The sequence below is a fragment of the Amblyomma mixtum genome, chromosome 5 (genome assembly GCF_055824585.1).
Source record: "Amblyomma mixtum isolate Tamu chromosome 5, ASM5582458v1, whole genome shotgun sequence".
Taxonomy (NCBI): domain Eukaryota; kingdom Metazoa; phylum Arthropoda; class Arachnida; order Ixodida; family Ixodidae; genus Amblyomma; species Amblyomma mixtum.
In genome coordinates this window covers 420139-441084 of record NC_143016.1, presented here as the reverse complement: position 1 = coordinate 441084, position 20946 = coordinate 420139, and the positions used below count along the sequence as shown (strand labels likewise).

Genomic DNA, 20946 nt, shown 5'->3' with positions numbered 1-20946 from the left:
AATACGACAGGCTTCATGACCGCCCCTTACTAAGAAAAAAAAAACAAACTCTGGGAGTCAGTCTTTCTTCCTCGAGTCAAGCCTTTATATTTACACCGTATAGATGTGTCAACTTGCAGTGAACACATTTCATTAGAAACGGGTTCATTTTTTGAGTGAGCGTAACTGTGAATACAACTCGAGATGATATAAATCTCTTCTCCCTTAAAGGGGCTGCGAAACACTGCTTGGGGGGATACCGGCTATACTTCAGGTGGGTTCTTTATGTCACACAGATGCCGACTTAAAAAGAATTACAGGAATCGATGCACAGGAACGGGAGTTACTCAGTGAAGAAATTTCAAAATACAAGCAAACAAAACGCTGCCCTCAACTCGATTTTGGCGGGGCTTCCCACTCCTATTTCGCTCTCCCAATGACGGCACCTGGCGCAACCAATCAAAACAGCCAGCCAGAGCACGTCGCGGAAGTTTGTACTCCATGGTTGCCTGCTCTCTGTAACTCGTTCTTGCTGAGACTGGCAGCGTTGTTTCCATGCCAGAGCGCCCCTGGTGGTGTATTTTTATTTTACTTGCTTTGCAGGGCTTTTATCTAAGACAAGCAAGTTGTTTTTGTTGATCTAATATAAAACGCAGACAGGTGACAAAATGTGTCTCTATTTATTCACACAATTTGCAGTATATTTACTGTTTGTCCGGTCATCAAGCTCGCGCCAGGTGATGTCATATCCGCTGCTAAAAACCCGCCACTGTGTGGCGACACCATCAGAGCCATGAAGTTGTTTTTGGGAAGACATTAAAATATTAAAAAACGGAATGTACGCGGTATTACCGACGCTAATAGCACCATTATAACTCACTGTATGCAATCAACAGGCAAAACAGTTAACTAAGATTGTGTTTCTGGGCCCCTTTAACCATAGCGGTTTAATGCGTCAGACTACTAGCCAGTTGTGTTTGTCTCTCTGTCGAGTGCCTACTCTCATATGTGCAAGTTTCGGTCCCTCTTACCGCGCATTGGCAGCAGCCTCGAGCCTCTGCTCGTTGGCGTTATTTTGCGCCGCTTAGTGGCGCCTCTGTGTACTTCGATAACATAAAAACAAAATAAAATTCTTCAGGCCGGTTACAACTTCAGTGATATGCAGGCTGGTAATGCAGGCAGTAAAATTTAAAATGCAGACATGGATATAAAGTAATAAGATAAGAGAAAACTTGAGAACGGGTTCGCAAGTGGTAGGCGCTTAGCTGATAGTCTGTGTATGCTTACACAATGTTTAAAAATGCCTAGGACGGAGAAGTGGCATCTGTATATAGCCTTCCTGGACATTATAGGGGCGTAAAGCAATGTAAACAGGGAGCTCATCTGGATCATACTCAAACATGAAGACATCAGTCATGAGGTAATACAACTGCTAAAGGAAATTACCAAGATAAGACAGTTGTGACGGCGTGGGGATGGATAACAAGAGTGACAAAAGTTGAGTTACATCAAGGACTAAAGCAAGGTTGTCCTCGACTACCGCTGCTGTTCATTCTTTATACTATAATAAAGGAAATAAGGCTACAAGAAAGCAGTATAGGGTATAATCTCTCGTAAAAATTAGACGGATGGTCGTAGAGCAGCGACTACCGGGATTAATGTATGCCGTCGATATCGTACCACTGGCCGATAGCCAGGAACATTCACGGACTCTGGTTAACACCTGTGGAGGTGAATGAGACGCTGTAGGCTTTATTTATAGCGCGGTTAAGTCTGGTTTGATGATATTCAACGGGTCCACTGGCCAGATGCTTACAATGCAAGGCGAAGAGATACCCATGGCGGTAGAAAACGTGTATATCGGTTCATGGGTACATGGAAAAGTGCGAAAAGACTAGCAGCGTTACTGAAGGACTCTGCTAGTAGAGCGAATGGGCGGAGAGATGCCGCGGTAACGAAATAGAGCATTAGGGAGATACAAGAGGTATGAAGTACTGAGAGGTATTTGGAAAGGAATTATTGCGCCATGGCTTACTCTCGGGAATGCGGTTTTGTGGCCTGAGGCAATTGGACGGTGACATTTAGGCAGCTGAGGTATTCAAATACTTGTGCAGAAAGAGCGTTGACTCACAGTGGCGAATATTTCTTTGTTATATTGTACTATTTTAGTTCTTTATTACTCTCGCCATCATCATTACCCCACTACGTCCACCGCTAAAGGACTGCCTCTCCCATCGACGTCCATTTTACCCTGCCCTGAGCCAGCTGAGGGCCGCCTTATCCCCGCAAACTTCCTGATCTCATCCGTCCGCCTGACTTTCTGCCGCGCCCTCCTACGTTTGCTTGCTCTCGGAATCTACCCCGTTATCCTAAGGGACCAATGGCTCTCTCCTCTCAACGTTACATGCCCAGCCCGTGCCCATTTCTTCTTGATTTCATCTAGGATATCACTAACTCGAGTTTGTTCCCTAACTAATTCTGCTGTCTCCCATTGTACTACTCATTATGTCACATTAGTATAAGTCGATCCGGAACGCCAAACTGGCTACCTCGGCCGCCCTCACCTGGGTAATGCGCGAGCGCCGACAGCGTCGCCCGTGGACGACGGCCTTCCGTGACAGCGAAGCAGTTGCCGGGCATGACTGTCCGCGAAGTGGGGCTGATGTTGCTGTGGTGGCCGCGTACAGCCGCGCTACATTGCAAACCAAGAGGAGACACAATGGCGTCGTTAATCCTCGGCTCCCTGAGACGTTCAAGGAGACGGCCACGTGCGACCTGCGTAGTTGCGACCAGCTGGTTTCCACTCGTGTATACGCAGTTCTTTGACCGCACGCAGTGTCTAGGCGGCCGAGCTTGGTCTGGGAGAAAAAGGAAAGAACTCGGTGCGTGGCGAGTGAGTTCAGCTGTTTTCGAACAGCGGAGAGAACACAGACACGGAAACACATCACTGGCCGTTCTCGTTCATCGCTTGGCTAAAGAGAACCTTGTCACGGTGCACCTCGACCATAGGAACACATGGGGAGGGAAGTACTCTAGAAAGTACTCCACATGTGGTCGTGCACTCAAGGGAAACATAGGAGTGGATGCAAGTATGGGGGCGTGAAGGGGAGTAGTGGGATTTGGTACATTGATCTCATTCGATTTGTTTCCACTTAAAAAAGGAAAAACACGGAGTCTACCCTAGTTCGCGAACAGTCGAGGTGCCTGTCACCTATATCCACTCTAAACTGTCGCCGAAGTGCATGTGTGGCGTGTAGCGCGGCTGCTAGCTACGCGCGAAACAAGTGCAAACGCCGTGTTCCGTGAGCGGTGCACGCGTTCAGTTTATAGGACTATAGCCGTTGCTTTTGCTCTGAAAGTGTCTGATTTACCCGAGGCTCAAGGCAGGTCGGCGCTCTAGACGGTCGGCTGTGTTTATTCGTCTTTGCGGTAAAGAAGATCCTTTTTTTTTTTCAAAACACAGACGCCGACCAGTAAAATGAAAAATTGTAATTGACGTTTCGGCTCCCAGAACGGGGGCCTTGTTCACAAACAAGAAGATACTTAGACGATTTTCTTGGCTGCATCAAAAAGTCCGAAACAGTTCATTCTTTCCTCCTTACTTTCTGCAGCCGTAAGCTTTATTCATGGTACATCGTTTGTGGCGTCATGAATAAATAATTATTCCTTTGAACTAAGAACGTTTACTCCCATTTACATTCCTATCATAACCGAGTGCCATGAACCACGCTCGCGTAACACCTTAAAATCAAAACTAGACGCGCCTAAATTCACACCAAAGCCTCCTGCCATCTACAATGTATTTTTCAAAGCGTGGTTTTGACGTTATGACGTCCTAAGAGCCGCAGCGACAGAACACTCGCAAATGCATGGATAGGCACGCTAGCGGCGCAGCGCTCAGGGACGCTGCTGGCGATGCACTGTGGCTTTATGGAAAATGTAAGGCATTTACGAAATAACTCAGGCTCAAGCTCTCACTCTCTGTAGCTAAGCTTTGTGATGTGTCACGTTCATTGTGTGCTGTCCTTGACGACAGATCTAAGCTTAATCTAATCGCAATCATGCAGCCAAAACGCTAATTCAAATGTCTACGTGAGAACCGTGATCGATCTCTGATATGTCAGCTGGCCTGTGCACTGTTCCCTCCAGCTTGACAACACTTGGTTGCAAGAGGTCTGCACATCACTGCTTTGCAAAACGCAAAGTTTATGGATATGAAAGAGTAAAAAAAGGAGAAACTAGAGTACCAGCACCGATAGGCATGTAGTTTTCAGAGCATAAAGTTTTCAGAAAATACAACCAAAGTTCGATGCTACTAATCCACTTATAGGAGTGAAATGTCAGAGCCGCCGCAGTGGCTGAGTGGCTATGGTGCTCGGCTGCTGACCCGAAAGACGCGGGTTCGATCCCGGCCGCGGCGGTTGAATTTCTTTGGAGGAGAAATTCTAGAGGCCCGTGTACTGTGCGATGTCAGTGCACGTTAAAGAACCCCAGGTGGTCGAAATTTCCGGAGCCCTCCACTACGGCGTCTCTCATAGCCTTAGTCGCTTTGGGACGTAAAACGCCATAAACCAAACAAAACCAAATGTCTGAGAGGAGCACGATTTGTTAACGCCTTACCACTAATGCGCTGCTTTTTGCAAATTGTGCCGCGAGGAGCGAGTACGTTGCAACAACATTGACGTCAGAGCTGACGTCAAAGGGCTAACATTGTACGAAGCTAGGAGCTCAGCTTTGAGCTCGAATACGTTGTTTTAGGGGAATCACTATTTCTCAGCCTAACCCAAACATGCGATAACAGTTCACAGTGTATACGTGTACCATTCTCTTAACTCGAGCACATTTCTGCATCTGCAGCTCCCGATTACATTTTTTTGGTTAAAACTGAGGTGTTTTTTTTTTCGTGGCCTACTCTTAAAAGACGTTGTAAACCGTTGCGCTATTTTCTGAGAGTCGACACATCTTCGTTGCGCAAATCCGATTTGGTGCTCAGTGAAGCAACGGAAAGCAACGGAGTGGGTCGCGTTCTTCTGCGAAGAAGATGTCCGCTCTGCACGGTAATCGCCGTAGTCAGGACCTTGATCATCGCGAGCAGGGAGCAGCACTAGGCTACGAAGGAAGATGGGCAAGTGCTATAGGGCACGCTCTTGTTAATTCAATATCTGGCTTCGCTCGGACTCAGATGATTGCCTTTACTGCTACGGCGTCCAAAGGGCAAAACCAAAAATAACATAAAAATAAATAAGTGCTGTTTAGTTGAAGCCGCGGAAAAATATCGGTACAGAAAAGCGTCCACGGCTCGCAGATGCGCTTGTTCGGTTTGATATTTATATAAGACCGCGACATATTCTTTTATAATTCAGGGCGCAGCACTGAAATAAATCGCACCCCTCGTCCGTTGCTGAAAAGAACTGCGTGGTCAACGCGTGGTGATTTATACTGCAGACTCGAGTAGGAGTGGCTCTGGACGCCAGAGATGCTGTATTTGGTCATGCGTAGTAAAGAAAAAATGCTTCTTTTATTGCTATTCAGTAGATTAACTCGAAGGAAACACTGCGCGTGTACACTGCCCACTCTTCTCATATTCTCAGCACCCGTCTTGAATTCTCACTCAGTCCCACACGACCCCGACTCGAATCATTTTCATCTCCTCTTTGTCGAGTAGCGTTCCAGCTTGCTCGATACGCTACGACACAACGCTGAAGCCGATGTCGTCGCCTTGAACGAAAAAAATTGATGGGTGCATGGCATCTGTGGCCGACAGAACCTTAGAGAAGCAATAAAAAAAATAGAAGTGAGAGAAGCAAGAGTTTCAGTTCATTCTGTAAGCCTCTTACACATCCGGATCCCGTTACACCGCTCCTTTTCTTCTTGCCGAATGCGGGGTTCGACCCTTTCGGCAGTGCTCTGAACCGTACACTGCCGATCGATCGGTCACGGAGAGGAGCTCTCCACTGCCACACAGAGTAGTAGCTTTGAAGCAGGTGGTGCTGGAAGATCGGCAACACGAAAGGGGACTCCTGACAGTCGAGCTTCCCTCGCCCGAAACTAAGAGGCAGTGCGTCTACGCCTAACACTGCACATCGAAACTATCCGAGTCCCTTCTGACTAGCCTTGCCAAATCGCGGCCAGAACTCATATAAGTTCGAGCTCAACGTAACGGGTGGGCTCTTTTCCTTTATCTCTGCCTTTGTGTTAAAAGCAGAAGCGTGTGTCAGCATCTCTGTGGCGCCTTCCTTTTTTGATATATCCCGAAAACTAAATCTTTCAGTCGTCACCCTAAGCTCTATCTTTCGCGAACAGAGCTGATGACTGAAAGGTCGAGATGACCTGAAATTTTTTCTTTGGACAGTTTGTTAACTGTGTCTTAACTTTTAGTTGAAGGGTTAAGGCAAAAAGCGTGAGATGCGCTAGCTCAAAGTCGAGAATGTTTCAAGAATAGCATCGGCGAGTCTAAGAAGTTGCATGGAAAAGAAAAGTGAGTCATCGAATCGCTTTCATTACCCTTGCCAGTACAGAATGTCAACCCATGGTGCAGTTGTTGCCGACGTCTTATTGGGGCTTTCTAAAACAGGAAGCCGATGTTCTTGTCGCCTTCACTGTTTTTTTTTTCTTTTTCTAGGTATCGTCTAGCAAGGGCCCATCACACGCACTTTACGAAGCAGCTGCACATCTGTAAATGGCTGAGGGAGAAGAGTTAGCTGCTGTCCTCCTTTGAATCACGTCCAAAACGAGCCAAAGTTTCAGCGTCAAGCCTTTCCGCTGAGTATGCGTCGCATTGCAGAGTTGCATCGTTTTTTTTTTTTTTTGAGTGTAAAAAAAAAAAAAGTCGCAAGATACAAATCCAAACTACCACAGAATTTTCTAAAAATGAAAAGAACATTCATGTTCATTATTGTTTGGTTTCGTTTTGTTTACCTTCCCTGTTCATGTCCCTGTTTCATGTCCCTGTTCTATTTCACTGCTTTGTTATATGTCGATTCTTCTGTCCAAGGTTAAAATTGTGTCATATTTCGTCATTACGTTCTGTGCTTATTACGCCATATATTTCTCTGTTCTCACGTGACATATGCATGCAAACTCCTCTGCCTGCACCAATGGACGCCGGGATTGCTCACCAGGCCCACATAAAACAAGGGCGAGCTTCGCAGCCCGCACTGGCTGCAGAAATACATGAGCAATTTTACTTCACCTTTCTTCATTATTTATTTTTTTCTGCAAAAGACGTAAGTTCAGCCCCGGTACCAGGTGCTTAAAGCAGCGAGGTAAATATACTTAATTGTGGAGCGCGATGCAGGATGACATCACTGGACGTGGAGTACCGAGCTCTGTAAATCAGGCGTCCGCCACATAATCATGGGTGACGGCTCCTATTCGGCCATCATACTCGCCGCCATTGCGAGCGTTGCAAGCGTTCGTCGCCAAGAAACGGCCACAGCTGGCATTGTTCACTGTTAAGCGGACATGCGCGCTCGATGTCGTCCGCACTAAAGACTACATAGCCCCCCCCCCCCCCCCCCTCCTTCCCCACCCCCTCGCTTTGACATTTTCTGTTTTCTTTTCGGTTTCAGTAAACATACGACCGCCGACATCATCTCACTGCCCTTTGCCGGCAGGGGATCACGTGCCAGATGCTGCGAGCACGGCCCTCTCTATATTTTTTTTAATTTTTCCAAGAGCTATGGGAAGAGTAGGTCCCGTGCTGAGCACGTGTCGTGCCGAGCTTTGTCTTGGCACGAATAGCTTTGTCGCAAACTGGGCTGTCAGTATAAACCATGCTCAACCAACAGCGCAGTCGATTGATTCATTACGATTCATTTTATTCATAGTTAATTCACTGTCCATAATGATTCTCTACCATGTTTCTCAAGTGCTCACCCTAATAAAATGCCCCGTATCAAAGGTATTGGTGCCATGGTCGTCCATTTTCATTCGTTACCGATTTGCCTAACTGTCCATTCTACTGCCAGCAAAAAAAGAGGGCGCGTGGTCTCACAATACGCATGTTGTTCTTCGTAATTTCTCATGCCCGCTTGCTTTCGAGGGAACTGTCGCCAATCCGCGTGGTTGAGCTCTTGCGGTAGTTCTGAACCTCTGAGCGGTTTATGTCGTGATGACAGTTGTCCTCGATCGTCACTGTTTACTGCGGCCAGCGGACTCTCGAGAAGGACGAAATTTTCGCACGCCAAATTCGTATCGACATGCGCATTGCCTGATTTATCATCATTTGCGAGTAACTCGCGTGCAGTCGAATGTGCCAGAAAAAAAAAATAAAAGTTCTGTTGTGTGGACGGACCCGGCAACCGCTGTGACACAATGGGCAGAATAAAGAGTCTGAAAACGCAAACAGAAGCAACACGCAAACCTAGCGCGCCCTCCTGCAGTTCCAGTCCCAAATCTCACCTCGAAACCGCCTTGAGTTAGCATGTGAATGGGCTCACTCTACTACCGCAGCTCCTCCGTACGTACGAGGAAGCTCTTATCCAACACGTTTTTTTTTTTTTTTTAGAAGGAAAATGTACATCAAGTGTGGTATTGCTGCTAACCTCCAGTTCGTGAGGTATAGGCATACGAGAGTTTTTACACGAGAAGAAACATTTATGCTACCTAATCAGGTAATCGCTGGTCTAAAAATACACCAGAGCTGGTCCCCACAGAAGTAGTTCCCACGAGTACGGCTCCAGTCGTTCCTGCAGAATTTAGTCAGAAATCAAGCCATGTGACTGACAGGCTTGCGCGAGGTAAGATAACTCGCTACCCAGTGTGTAGCCAGCCCTCCAGTTCGTTGGTTAGTTGGTGAGCTCGTTGTGTGCCTAATAATTACCAATATATAGTTCATCATCACCATCAACAACCTAGCTGCGTACATTGCAGGATAAAGGCTTCTCCCACATTCCTCAAATTAACCATGTTCTGTGCCAGCTGCGGCCACTTTATCCCGTAAAGTTCTTAATCTCATCGAGTCCACCTGACTTTATGCCGGTCTTGGAATCGAGTCAGTTACCCTTAACAATGATCGGTTATCTTACCTTCGCACTAAATTACATGGCCTCCCCATGTCCATTTCTTCTTCATTTCGAAGAGTGTCATTAACCCGTCTTTGTTCCCGAACCCATTCTGCTCGCTCCCCGTCTCTTAACGTTACACCTATACAGCTGTTGAGTACTTTTGAGATATACTGGTAAGCGGCTATTCATGACCTGGCAGTACGTACGGAATGCACTCCTCCCCAATCTTATTTTCTTGATTGCTTCAATCTCGTGGTCCAGGTTAGTGGTTACTATCAGCCCTAGGCAATGTATCCCCTGGCAAATTCCAATGATTCTATGCCTATTGTGAACTTTTGCGCGCTTCTTAGACTATTGAATATTACTTTAAATTTCTTCATAATAGTTTTTAGGCCTACCGTTCTGCTTTTCCTGTCTATGCCCTCGATCATGCTTCGCAGTTCGTCCCCTGGGTAACTTAGCAAGACAATGCAAATCGGAGATTACTAAGGTATTATTCGTTAACTTCTATCCCCACGTCTCCCCAGTCCAGTTTTCTGAATACATTTCGGTCACTCATACTCCACTTCACCTCGCAAGAAAACACGTGAAACTTCTGCACTGTTTCGAATTTGTTGTGGGGTGATTTACTGCACGGGGGAAAAAAACAAAAAAACACGAGGCTCTCCCAGACTAAAACTTCCCTGATATTCCCCGGACACGGCGTGCACCCGAAGCCTTAATGCGAATATAGCATAGCAGTTCCCTCAATATCGAAATTTACTTGCCTCGCCTGGACCGTCCATTCCTCGTCGGACTGCGCGCATTCTTTAAAATGCACGGGGAACGACCCTCTTGCATGTCACGTGTCGCCTTCTCCCTAATGAAGATTCATGGCAAGAAAAAAATATGATAATAAGGCAGGGAAGGACGGGTTGCGTGGCTTAATAGGCGCATCGCCCCGATGCACTCCAGCACCGGTTCGTGCACTTGAGAGACCATTAAAGCAACAAAAAAAGGAGAGGGGGGGGGGGGGGGGGGGGCGTGACGGCCGTTAGGCGGTAATCACGGCTATTGCTGCTTGTTCGCCTCGAAGACCCAAGCAGCGCAGATGACGCAGCATGAGATAAAAAGAAGAGCAGTTAATTTTCTCTCTTCGGGCGCTCTGAACAAGCGGGCGCGACTTAGCTCTCGCACTCCAGCTTCGAACTGCACTTGAAGGTAGTTGGACTGTTTGAATCTGAAAAACTGCCTGCATAACGAGGACCGCGCGTAAGCTATCCATCCTTCCGCAAAACTCTGTGCCGCTTTAGGCTATTGATCAGTTTGGTGACGGTGGAGGAGCGACAATAACAACAACTTGTCACACACAGCGACCAATTCTGCCAGAAGCTTTTGCAGGGCGGTACGGTTTTTATTGCTTTTTTTTTTCATTTCTTATATGGTGATTTCAACGATTTTGATGAGGACAGCGAAGAGCAGTTGGCATTCTTTACGAAGTCGCATGATCCTAAACATACACAAAAAACCATTCGCTTATGTGTTTGCGCTTGCTTGCGTGTGTGTGTGCATGCGCCAAACATCCGCCTCCATAGCCAAGTACCAGCTCAATCCCTGTTCGTTTTTATGTCTGTGACTGCTTGCCTTTTTCGCTGAAATATTTGCCCTGACTACCTCCATTTATGTCAAGGAAAATAGGTGCTTTCCAAAAAAAATATCTATATATAGAGTGGCCGACACCGTTATGGAAATCTTTTTTTCCGCATAAAAAAAAAAAAAGAAACACTTCTGTTTTCGTTTTATGACTGCAATTCAAGCGTTGTTTCGCGACTACTACCCAAAACTTTCTTAAGTAGGTTAAACCATTAAAAAATAATGTGCTCTCACTTTACTTGCTAAGTCTTCTGTATTTTCGCGAAGCAAACTAACGCTCCACTTCGCTTGGGCACCAACAGAATAAATAAAGAACAGATAAAGAAACGCGCTGCACCGTCTACCCTCAGTCCGGGCTACCATGTTCGTCGCTCGCATACATAACCAAGCTCCCGGGAATTAGCTCGCGATCGCGCTCTCAGCTCAGCTTGTTCGCTCCAATGGACGAGCCTTGTTCCCTTGTCGTCGCGCGGGCGGCCCTTTCCCTCGTCGCCTCTAAGACGCGGCTCCCTTATTTCTCGGCAGCTTCTGCTGCTGCTGCTCCTGCTTGTGTTGCGTCGTACCCCAGCAGAGGACGCTGTTGATCATTGGCTGAGCAGCGTACGCCAGCACCCAAAAGCTGTTTGCTTCCAGAAGTTAAACAGACGGCGCCTTGAGAATTTTCTAGCCTTGCGACCCTGGGTTCACACACGCGAAGGGAACTCCTTGAGCATGCTCTCAGAGCAAACACCGGCCTCTGAGACCCACCCCCCTTCGAGTTTTTCTTCATTACCTCGTTTCCGCACTCTCACTCCTGCGGCACTTCGAAGGGGGAAAGTAAGAGAGTCCGTGCCCTGTTAGCAATGCTCAGGCAACGCGCAGTGTGAATTAGGCTGATCAATGCACGAAGCAGCATTCGTGTGCAGCATGCGCTAAGCACTGTCCTTATCCCTTTCGTCGACCGCGAAGTCATCGATGGGCACGTAATGCGCAGTGCAGGCGCAAACAGTTTCCCACTTATTTCAAACTTCGTGCCTCATCATGCATGCACAAAGAGCCGAGCTTCAAAGCAGGATTGTGGAGCATCCCGTCCAGTGGCAGAGTTAATATTTTGAAATTTTGCTAAGTTTACTCAAATTCAGGATGGATTGGACGCAGATACCACTGCCACTCGTAGACCAATTAGCTTACTGTCCATTAGTATCAATATACGAGTGTGGTTCAGAAAGTGAGGTTACGAGAGCTCGCAAGCACAAGCTTTATTTCACGGATATATTAATACTCACCAGTATTTCACAGGTGCACGTTACTTTTTAGCAAATAGTTACCATGATTTTCCAAGCATTTTTTTTTCAACGGAACACCAAGGTACCGAAGCCGGCGCGGAAGAAATCTGCCTCAAGTTCCCGAAGCTGCTTCACGATGGCTTGCTGAACTTCTGTATCGCTTGTGAATCGCCTGACACCCAGACGCTTCCTCAGTGATCTAGAAAAATGAAAATGACTCGGGCGCCAGGTGTCATGGCTTATGGGAGAACGAGATGAAAACACGTCATCACCACCCTTCGAAAAATTCAGAACAGCTCCGTCACCAAAGAAAATTATAGCGACTGTCTTTTGGGTCCGGAAGGGCGTTCTTCTGTTTAATTTCCGCGCCAGGGGAAGAACTGAATGGAGCCAGTTATTGTTACACACTGAAGTGGTTTTATTATCATCATCACCGTCACCTTAACTACGTCCACTGCTGAACAAATGCCTCTCTTATATCCCTGGCGCAACTACGGAAGTCTATTCTCAAAAATAGACACACTGTAGACTTCTCTTAATAGGGGTTGTATTGTTTCACGACAGCGGCCGACTATACTCTGCCAACAGCATGCAAGAATCGTTACAGCGCTTCTGATGGGGGTGTTGGACCATCCTTCGCAGAGCAGCGACCTGACACCCAATGATTTCCATCTGTCTGGATAAGTGAAGAAGCACCTGAGTGATAGGCGATTCATAATCGATACAAAGTTTAGCAAGCCGTCATGACATGGCTGGAGGGACTCAACGCAGATTTCTACTACGCCTGCACTGATCCATTTGTGTGCCACTGGAACAAATGATTAGGAGGACGTGGTGACTATATGTACCAGTGACATACTGCTGAGTATCAATATTTCTGCCTATGAAATAAGGTTTGTCCACGATAGCTCTTGTTGCCTTACTCTTGAGCTGCCCTTTTATCTGCTAAGATAACTGCAGATATGAACAGAACAACTTCAGATTTAAGCAATCAAGAGAACAGGATGGTCTCCAGAAGAGCATTCGACAATAGATCCAGACGTGCAAAGCACAGCGGTGGGACTGCAAAATAATATGAAGAAAATTAAATGTATGTGGCAAGCAAGGAGGGTACGCACGACAAGTGCGTACTAGCAACAAAGGCGTTTATTCCAACGCTCGGTACAAATTCGTGTTGAGAAAGCACAAGGCAAAGAAAAATAAAGAAACAGCAAAAACAGTTATTTATGCCGTATTTGTAGCTTTGGATAATGTTCAGAGTCTGGGAATAGAACTACAGTTTAAAATAGATTGCAATGTACAACAAGTGTTGAGGAAATGCATCTATCTGGATCAATATTGACCGCCCATCGCACCGTGATAGTGCAAAGCAAGGAGAACAAGAATGGGGTGGACTGCACTTGGAAGGCACTCTCAGAGCGTGAACAGCAGCTTCCCAATATCTCTGAAAAATAGAGAACACAACAGCTGCATCTTGTCAGTACCGAAGTCCTTCAATGTTTTCCCTTCAAAGCACTAAACGACTATGCCAGTACTCACCAAAGTGGCTGAAATTTTGAGGCTAACGATAAGACTTGGAATTAAGTTGAGAACATTTGAGCTAGCCACGCAAAAGAAAATGAAAGAAAAACGATCGAGGCAATGTTCAGAGATCAGAAGAGAGCAGCGTGGGTTTGAAAACAAATTGTGATCAAGGATTTACCAGACGAAAGCAAGAAAATGAATATAGCTCAGAATGTATTGTGATTAGACGTATTGCGGAGAACGGATAATGGATGGTCCGTTACGGTACCAGAGTGGATTCAGAAAGGAGGAAAGTTTAGCAGGGGACATCGGTTACGGTAATGGATTGGAATCCGAGAGGACAACGTTTAGCGGGGGTGCGAGTGAGCAAGGTCTGGAGGCTTGTTAATATGTGGTATGTTGGCTCGGGCGCCATGCCGTTTTTATAGGGTAAAATGAGTTTGCATAGGGTAAAGGGGAATGGGAAGGGAGTGGTTCTCGAGCTGCCTCTATATGACCTCCTGTTGGCGGGCGAGGGATCTGTGTCCCGGAGGAGACACCGTTCTCGCACAATAATAGTACTGGGTGATTTCATGTTAGGTTATCGTGCCGTCCCTGACGGAGCGCAGCTCCCAGGGGATATGAGGGAGCCGATCCGCCCAGTCAGTAATGCCTCGGGCTATGACATGGGCTGCCTCGTTACATAGGAGGAACGAGGTATGAGTCGGTGCACACATAAGCTAGGCAGGGCGGGGAAAGGTTTGGGGTGAAGACGTGAGGATAGCTGAAGAGGATATCCTGCTTTTTGAGGAAATTCGGATAGCAGTTTTCGAGTCACTGAGTATGTATTTGCCGCCGGTAGAGGCATGGCCAAGGCAATGGCTGCCTCTTCAACCTCCTCTAGGGCGGCAGTTCTGAAAGAGGTAGTGGAAAGGGGTAGTCCCTGATTGCTGACCATCGCTGCTACGAAGGCAGTGTGGTTAAGACATTCGGCATCGACGTCTTCTCGTTAGCCGTATCGGTTGTGAAGGGCTTTAGCCAGTTCCATCCTCCTGCCCTCGTTAAGTTGGGGGTACATGTTGCGCGGGACGCGGAAGTTTTGCGGTGTGACCGAATTTTGGGAGTGATATCTGTTTCGTCACTGAGTGAGGACTTAGGACCGCTGTGTGGACTGTTGAGGATGTAGTGGCCTGTGCGAGTTTGCGAGAGCCGCTAATATTGCGCAGTGAGGTGGGTCTCGGATAGTTCGGATAGGGTGTTATCAACTCCTTAGTTTGAGAAATCAGTGTGTAGCTGTGTTGAATGGAAGCCCCAGGGCCACTTTTTTTCTTGGGGCTGGAGGGGCTATTTTGATGAGGGCATCAATCTGTTGTTCCACACGAGATGTGAGTTTCAAGTAGGCCTCAAAGTATTCAATACGGCTAATCACGAACGCCTGTACCAGGCGCAGTAGGTCAGCCTCCCGCATATCTCGGTGTCTATTGGCCATGCAGCCAAGTGGGGTTGCCTATGTGTTCAGCACCTATTCTGGCTGCCGTTACAAGGAAAGCTTTTGAGATCCCCTCTCTAGCTATTTACCGATGCGACGCCTAGCAGCGGCGCGCACCGAAAATTCTTCGCGAAGTGTTAACGCATTGTACAGGCCAAGCTAGAAAGGAATATGATTCAATATATTCATGTCCGTGTCTATGGCGGCGGCGTCCAGACACCGGCGGGTGTCCAAGACCACGCAGCAGCAGTAAGCAAGAATTCTTCGTGTTTTTCGCCGTCGAGGACGGCGACCGTGGTGCCAGATGGACGACACAGTCTTGCGCTGTTTGGTCGCGAGTTAAGAAGGGTGCACTCGATGACGGCGATGCCGGGCTGTAATCCAATCACGGTAGCGCGCGAACTCCCGAAAGCAGGGAGAGAACGCGAGAGCGCGCGGCTGTTTGCGCGCTCGAAACACAGGGCGCTGTTTGCCAAAGCATGCGCTGCCGATGTCTCGCAGAACTGACGATAAACAAAGCCGCGTCGGGGGACGACGCCTTTTTCCGTGGAGATGGCCGCGCACACTTTGTCAAACAGACGAAAGTCGTCGCCTGCGTGGGACTGACGCAGTCGCAGCCGATAATGTGGCCGGCACATCTTATTGGAATTAAAGAAGGGAATTCGGGAAGCCTTCGGCTCCCGACCTCGTCCGTTTCTAATTCTCTTTCTTAATAACGCCAGAAACCGTGGGGCTGTGCAGTGCCCGGAAAGAGCTCTCATGCGGAGTCACTGCCTGCAATTTGCGCAGTTAGCAGTTAACTGCGTCAGCAACGTTCCAGCAAGCTGCGCAATCTGTGAGGTCACGTCGTTACGTTACGTTGCATCACCATGAGGTCATGTGTCAAAGAATGTTTTTCTTAAGTGCATGTAACTCGGAGTCCTGCTCCCTGGCAGACATTCAGGAACTTACAACGAGGCATTCAAAATTCCCGTTCGCATTACTGCGGGTAGCTGCGGATTGGTAGGGATAGCTCGAGCTCAGGGCGCACGCACTTTGCAACGTCGATGCTACACCCTAGTCCCATTAAGGGCAGGCTTCTAAGGAGCGGCGCAAGACCCTCGATGAGACAAAAACTTGAAGGGACACTTAAGCTGCGCCTTAAGGGTATGACGCAATCGCGATAATGAGTCTCTTCAGCGGCCCGGGGTCCTCTGCGTATCACTTAGCCTAGGTTCTGCCTACATGTCCATACATGCGGAATCGGTCATTCTCTACTTCATATTCATAAATCGCGGGGAGTCCTCTTACCACTCCTGGCGCAGTGGTTCAGTGTTAAGCGATGCACCACTGCCCCGGCAGATGGCTCTTTCAAACACAGCCACCGCTGGTGCGTGTGACAGCCAGGTTGCTCTCCCCGAGCATTCTCTCGCTCGCTCCCCTCGTCTATTTACAACAGGTACGGCTCTTCCTCAACGGACAGTTTGGAGGAATGGCGGAACAAAGCAAAACCCGCCGGCAACACGAAGAAAGCTTCTCTCAAGGTCCAATAAACTGAACTAGAAAAAGAGGCTATGTAGTTAGGTATATACGTTACGTCTCTCAAAGACATGCCGCGATGGACTTCTCGCGAGACTCCCCTATCCCACCTCCTCAGCGCAGTCGCAACACGCGCCACTGCACACTTCCCTTTAAATGGTTTGACCACGCTGACCATCCGTCGCGAACACCTGAAGCAGTCTTTCCTGCCTGCTAAAAGCTGACGCCTTCCGCAATGCAAAGCGTGCAAAACCAAGTCTCTACGCTCCTGCAGAGCATTGAAGTGAGCTTTATCACATAAATAGCCCAAGTTGCAGCACGCACCATTATCATCATCAGCCTATTTCCACTGCAGGACAAAGGCCTCTCCCATACCCCGCAAATTAACCGTGTCCTCTGCCAGCTGCGGCCACCTTATCCCCGCAAACTCCCTGATCCATCCGCGCGCCTGGCTTACTGTCGCCCCTTTCTATTCTTGCCTTCGTTCCGAAGCCATTCCGTTACCCAAAGGAACCATCGGTTACCTTGCCTTCGCATTACATGCCGTGTCCATGCTCACTTCTTCTTGATTTCGACTAGGATATCATTAACTCACGTTTATTTCCGGACCCACTCTACTCTCTTCTTGTCTCTTAACGTTACTCTTATTTGCATTTGCGAGCGTGCGGTATAATGCGCGGTTAAATCCCCGAATCCAACGCCGACGCTGCCTTCAAACGTATATTGCGCCTGCTGACACTAAGCTGTGGCGAGTAACTAGTACTATCCACGTCTATTACGCAAAGGCTCCTGCATACTGTTTAACCATAAACCCGTTGCACATCAGGACGGCCTGCGTAAGCCAGAAACAATGTGTTCGAGTTCGAATCTGGTCTGGTTGTACATAGTCACATATGAATTTTACTCGGCATTCAGGGTCGCTGCTCATCTGAACAGGCAACGCTGCTGCACAGTGCAGTCTAGCGGCAATGTTTTGTGTAGGATTCAAATTTGTTTAATTTGTTTAAATTTTTCAACAATTACCATATTTTTTTTTCTAGTTTCAGTCATTCCACTATTCTACTTCACCACTTCAAGCATTTTTTTCTGCACTAATACTTCCTTGGCATTCATCGCCGTACCTTGGCCAATCCCCCCGCGTGGGTACGTGACATGTTTATTGAGAAAAACAAGCATTACGAGAGAAAAATTCTGATGCTGCGCTGCCGACCTCCTACAGGTCACACGAATGACGTAGCTATCAGTGCATCGCTCCAATGCGTGTTTCGGCACGGGGAACGTCATCCGTGGGTTAAGATTTAAAAGAAACTTCAGAAAAGATACTGAGTGTGCGGCAAGTCCCCCCGTCACGTCGAGCCCTTGCCATACAGGCATTCGGCGACGAATTTTCGGGACATTCACTAGCCAGAGTGGGGAAGTGCTGCAATCGAAGATGCAACCTTCTCCTCAGTCACAATCGTGTTAAAGAAAAAAGGCATAAGTGAGAGGTATTTAAGCTGTCGCTGGAAAGACCAAGCACGATATTGTCACCGACAAACGGTTGAAGAAACAGACCAAGTTCTAATTAGACGAGGTGGGCGTGCCAGCCAGCAGGCAGCTCGAGCGAGGAAGACGACGATCTTCGAGCACCTTGAATGCCCAAGGCTTGGCAAGTCCCAGCTTAAACAGTTCGGCCGCGGTACGGCGCCACTGATTGGTTCGTACGGTGGCAATATTTTATTAAAAAAAAAAACCTCGATGACAAAAGCAGCTGCCCTGGTTCGGCCTAAATCTCGAATGTAACGAAGTAAACGAAAAAGCGTTCGCTTTACTCTTTGGGAGAGCGCCGTTATAGATATAAACCAGCACTACAGACTACGGCTGAAGCAGCTCGACGCATTACGGCTTCGAATAATTGTTAAGTTTATATCGGAAGAGATACTGGTGGATGTAATCAAGATTTGAAGATTTTACGCTTTGAAAAGAAATAACGTTTTGACATTAAATAGTGCGCTTGAAGGCTAGCAGTGTGCAGAACGTTTGTCCACAATGCCATCTGGAATTGAAGACCTAGAGTCCATCGGCCACTCCACGGTGGTTGAGACATTTCAGTATATGGGCGCAGACGCTGGAAGCGGGGCCAAGTCTTAAGACCACGCGTCATCATTCTCAACCTGGCATCTCCTCCTCAGTCCTTCGGCTCTTTGGACTCAGGCACCAGCTTGGAGTTACCCGAAACGCCGTCCGCCATCGACACTTCGTTCTCCTTAGCCAGGAAACCGTCCTTCTCGATCACGTCGAGCGCATCCTCAAGGTGCCTTCCAGGGCGCAAATTCGCTTCGACGATGGCATCTGCCTGTTGCGCCTTGGCGCTGCCGGCCTTTTTGTCTTCTGCCGCGTCGTCCAGAACTGTCATCACCTGCAACCGGCTAATGGCAGAACGCGGAGAGCGCGAGCTGTCTGTGCAGTGGGGACCGCGACTGTCGTCGCCACAAGACTGCAACTCAGCGCTGCCACACGAGAGGTCGTCTTCGAGAGGGAAGCTCTTGCAGTGCAACTCTGACGTCTTCCTCCTCTCTGGCGCGCCCAGCGACGTGCTGGTGCTGAGCTCAGTGAGTGCATCTTCGCACTTCCACCCTGTCGAAGGGACGTGTCCAGTGAATGTGCCTACAGCGAGCGATGGCGTTTCGGTGTTCTGGGTCACTAGCATCCCGGCGCTATTTTCAGCTCCAGGCGTTCCGGTCTCATCGAACGCCGCGGGCGCTGTACGACCCACTTGCGTCGCAGCGGGTTGTCGTGCCTCAGCGTCCACCGTCGGCAACGGGCCAGTGGAGGTCTTGTCGGCAACGGTGTCTCCAACAGACGCCACCCATCCTGACGACTGCTTCCCGGAGACTTCGGTGATCCACTCCAGGTCTTCGTACCAGCTGGGATCCGGACTGACCGCGCACAAAGCTCTCTTGAAGCGATGCAAGTTGGAGCGCGTTCCAGTGTCAGCTAGATCGTGGGCCGACGACGGCTTGCTTTCGGGTGAGGACGGGATCGGCGGACACCGCGGATCGAACGGCTCCAGCTCGAGCAACTCCAGCTGTCCAGGAGCGGAAAGTGCGTAGCTGTCTTCCTGTGAAGGATCCCAGGCGGCTACCTTCTCGTCCAAGTCGGACTCACCTCGAGCTTCTGTCCTTGACTGCTTGTCACCTAGTTCCAGGGTCGGCCAGATCTGGCGGCCTTTCGTGCCTCCTGCACACTGCTGCGTGCTGGTGCATTCCAATAGGTCGCCGATATCGAGGAGCTGCGCTGAAAGCTCGTCCGTGAAACCTGCGCACAGCGACGCCGCGTCAACTGTGCTCTCGGCATGCGTGGAGCCCGGACTAGATCCCGACGCACTCTGGAGATCGCTGCGGCTCTGAAAATGCGCATTTTCGTGTGTAGATTCGCACTCCTCGATTCCTAGAGAGGCCTCCAGAGACGTCGACGACGTTCTTCGCAAATATCGAAACGTGTGCCGCGCTGTGTTTATCGCTTCTGTGGATTCCGATCTACTGTCGGAAGAAGAAAAGATTTCGGTGCGGCTTCGGGTACCACAGCTAGGCGTGCTGTACGACTCTTGGTGCTGGCGCTTGCGATTAGCGCTCGGACTGCGAAAGCGAGTAGCGCAGAGTCCGGAAGACACGCTTCGTGCCCTAAAAGCGCACCTGGCAACACGGCTCTGCCGCTTTAAGGGTGGGCGTTCTGCGAACTCGGCAGGTGGCGTTGGCTTTGCGACACCTGCCATATGGACCGGACTGCGAGATCTGTCGGTGGACTCTGTCGGGTTGCTGTAGAGGAAAGTTGTCCTCTTGGTTTCTTCAATCACAGGATAACGTCGAGGCACCGTTTCTGCCTTCAGGCCGCGCAGCTCCCTCTTGCTGGCTGAACCACGACGTGTGTTTCCGGTTGGTAGCGTAGCGGCCGTCACGTCGGTCTGGGAAAGGCGGCTACCGTCAGAACATCTTGAGGAGCTACCAGTCGAACACTCTTCGTCCAGGAGTGATTCGGAACTATGTTCACTCTCTCCCTGTAGGACTGGAAGCACGCGTTCTTCGCTCATTCCGTGAATCGGCTGTTCTGACCGCTTTTTAGCAGCGTGAACGTTGTCCCGAAAACGTGGTGGTAAGCCGTTGGCCATCGGAATGCCGAGCTTGGTGCCACCGGCGGGAGAGTGCAACGGTACACGTTTGCAGGTCGGCTGAGAATCGCCACCTGCGCGAAGGCAGGCGCTTTGGCAGACTTGGGGGCGGCCTTGCTGGCCACTAGGCCACGTACTGAGTGGCGGCCCAGAGACGAGACCGGACCGGTACTGCAACTGAAACTACGGCGACACCAAAGCGACGAAGACGCTTTCTTTTTCTTCCTCCGCTCTGCCTCGTGCTTGTGCACCAAGCCTAAACAAAATCGGAAAATGCCACACATTTTCACGGAGTAGCCGATAACGAAGCGAGCAGTGGTGCGGGATGGAGCGCTCACGTTAGTCCAGAAGCTATTGAATCATTCCACCATCACCCGTCGCGTGATTCTGTCTTCATCGCATTAA

At 49.0% G+C, this 20946-nt stretch overlaps 1 protein-coding gene across 1 annotated transcript in view; it reads right to left on the bottom strand.

Annotated features, from left to right (window-relative positions):
- LOC149341062 (uncharacterized) overlaps nucleotides 1-20946 on the bottom strand; it is a 95018-nt gene that overhangs the window by 50936 nt on the left and 23136 nt on the right. Inside the window, exon 2 of the mRNA XM_089542905.1 lies at nucleotides 2544-2671. Within this exon, the coding sequence (XP_089399031.1) occupies nucleotides 2544-2619 (76 nt within the window). The 5' untranslated portion in view covers nucleotides 2620-2671. The remainder of the gene's footprint in view (nucleotides 1-2543; nucleotides 2672-20946) is intronic.